This window comes from Protobothrops mucrosquamatus, unplaced genomic scaffold (assembly GCF_001527695.2).
Source record: "Protobothrops mucrosquamatus isolate PMUCROS unplaced genomic scaffold, P.Mucros_1.0 scaffold912, whole genome shotgun sequence".
NCBI classification, from domain to species: Eukaryota; Metazoa; Chordata; class Lepidosauria; order Squamata; family Viperidae; genus Protobothrops; species Protobothrops mucrosquamatus.
In genome coordinates, this window is record NW_015387163.1 from 120,958 (window position 1) to 123,892 (window position 2,935).

At 31.8% G+C, this 2,935-nt stretch overlaps 1 protein-coding gene across 1 annotated transcript in view; it reads left to right on the plus strand.

Moving 5' to 3' along the window:
- Nucleotides 1–2,935, plus strand: part of CUNH8orf34 (chromosome unknown C8orf34 homolog) — a 92,383-nt gene that overhangs the window by 22,613 nt on the left and 66,835 nt on the right. Inside the window, exon 3 of the mRNA XM_015819392.1 lies at nt 859–990. Within this exon, the coding sequence (XP_015674878.1) occupies nt 859–990 (132 nt within the window). The remainder of the gene's footprint in view (nt 1–858; nt 991–2,935) is intronic.

Below are 2,935 nucleotides of genomic sequence, written 5' to 3' on the forward strand. Positions count from 1 at the left end.
CTTAGCTTGTGATGAGATTAAAAGTAACACAAAGGAGATAAAAGAACAATTTTCTAATTTAAATCTACAAACTCACAAAATAACTATAGAGAAGGAACTAGCAACCCAGAAAATAGAAGGAAAACTAGAGAATGCTGACACAAATATGGAGGATCTAAAGGAAGAAACTAACGGCCAGACTCAGACAAAGGAAGACTTAGAAGACATAATGATAATATTGGAAATGGAAAAGATATTCTACCAACCAAGATTTCAGAGCATACTGGAGGATAAGGAAGGGGAGCCGATGGAATGGAAGATAGAGCCATTAACAGAACTGTGGGGAATTGGAGAAGAAGGGAGGCTGCTTAATGAATATCAATGGGGTAGTTCTTCCAAAAATACTTTAACTAAATTGTTCCTCTTGTTCCAAATAATATACACAAAAATAGAGGAAGAATTATTTGATGATCCAAACGCACTGACTTGGAAAGTTAGTTGGCAAAGGAAGAAAGCTAGAGTAAGACTGAAGAAAACAGAAGCTTTGACCTATTAGAGGGGATGTTATATTATTAATTAGATGTTTGAATATGGTTAAGAATAGATTGCTAGAAATAGAAGTATAATTATAACTAGATAGATAAGATTTGTAATCAGAATATCATATCTTGGTATGAAAAGGGAAATAAGAAAATGCTAAGAAGTTTGAATAAGGGAAGCTTTTGGTTACCCAAATATAACTTGTTTTGAAATTATAAATGATTGGGATATTTTGAATATGGATGGGAAATTAAAATTGAAAATGCTGAATAATTTTATTTGTGGAATTATGATTTCTTTATGTTTGGAAAAAATTAAGCAAATATATTTTTCCATCAGAACATAAGGGAGCCAGAAGGGATTTCAGAAGTTATGATAAACCCTGGAAGACAAATGCAAAGAAACCTAAAAAATCAAAAAGTGACCTTGCAGTATCCAGCATTTCTCCTCCATCACCAGAATCTAAATCATGTAAGGAAGTATTAATTATAGTTTGTGATTTCTATACCATTAAATGTAGTTTGTGATTTCTATACTGATATTTTGATTTTCATGCTTCTGTGGGGATGTGTTTGAAAAAATTTAAATTTAGTTAATAAATGTATGCCTGCTCTGTCTTGTGATTTTCGGGGACCTGAATCGTGTAGAATAATAATACAATGCTATTGCTTGTGACAAAGTACAGCTCAATTATTATTGCCTGCCTAATCAATATGCAGACTGCAGGATTCATGTTATACATATTCATTTGGATATGTATGAGATAATGCATTTGTGTAGACATGTTGTGCTTTTTCAAGTATCAAGTGCTCCAACTGAGGTCAGCCTCTACTTTCTCTTCAGAGAATAATAGATACATTTGTTTGGCCTATAGTTAAATTGGAAGCAGAATATCAGTGTAGATTCTTGAAACCCTTGTGGTTTTGTCTAACTCCACTATGTACCTAAGTTTTAATCTGATATTTTTACATATTGAAAGCTACATAGCAGAAGAATTTTTAGAAATAAAAAGACTTAACTGAAGTACATGTAAAAATGTAAAAAGAAGAAAGTAGTTTGTTACAATAAGAAACAAGAAAAGCCCTAAAATTCATTTTTGATATCTAATACATTATGTTACTTACATTGCTTGGGAGGCATTACAGCTGGTATAAAAGATAATGCTAATTCAAGAATTATAGCAGGAAAGTAAGCTAACTTCAGCATTGGCTATAATAAATGCTGAATAATAAGATTCAGGAAAATTAAAAAAAAAATATTAGTAATGAGTTTTCCTAGACATTCAGTAAAAAATACTATAGTGATCATTGCAATTCTCAATGAGCTGGTGCTACTTTTGTTGAAGGCATTGTACTTTATGCAGTTGAAACTTGAATTGGAATTAATTTAAAATTGTGAATTAATCTTTCAAAAGAAAAACAAAACTCTCCTGTTACTTTGCCAGTAAAAGATTTGCAGTTTCATAGTTATAGTTGAATGTGGGAGTAATTTAAAAACCCTCAAGTCGTGTGAAAGGAGTTTTTTATTCCTTCTACTTAAATTTGTGGATACTGTAGCATGAAAAATGTGGATAGAGTTTTTTCCCCCTACTTACAAATGTAAGCATTTGAGAGATTTAGGAGGAATAAAAAAAAAATTTCTTGAACTATTGAACGTTCTGTCATCAGAGGAGCTGGTGTAAATGCTTTAATAAATTCATGGAGAATCAGGCTGTCAGTGGCTATTTTAGTGTCTCTATAATCGCAGGCATCATAATTTGAATACTAGCAGACAGAAAGTATCAGTAGAAATGATCTATTGCTATCTTGTCCATATTTATGAGCTTCTCTAGATATGCTTGGTTATTATAAGTCACAACAACACTAGACTTGATGGACTCTTGTCTCATAGGTCAGGGTCTTATATTTTATATTGTTATCTCAGTTCCTTGAAGGTAAGTGTTAAAAGAAGGAAAGATCTCTTCCATGGGTCCATATCACACGGTCACAGGAATTTTATTTTTGCCCAGTTGATGGAAAGGAAGAAGAAAGCCAAAGTAATTTCCAATTACAGAAGTGGATTTTTATTAAAAAAAAGAATCTGCTATTGTCCCAGTAATCCTGCATCACTTATTTCATCATATTTTAATGATGAAAACCCCTATGAACTGTTACATACAAAACTGAAGTGAGGAAATCAGCAGTTAAGAAACATGTTACATGGACCTAGACAAAACATTATGGAATAAACACTAATTTTATTTATTTGTATGCTTACTTTAAAACACGTTTTTATTTTTTTACTTAACAATTTGGGTTTGTCAAATTGTTTGGGTTTGTCAAATTGGGTTTGTCAAATTTGCCAACATGGGTTTGTCAAAAATAGATCATGCCAGACAAATCTTATTGCATTCTTTGACCAAGTGACAAAATTAGTG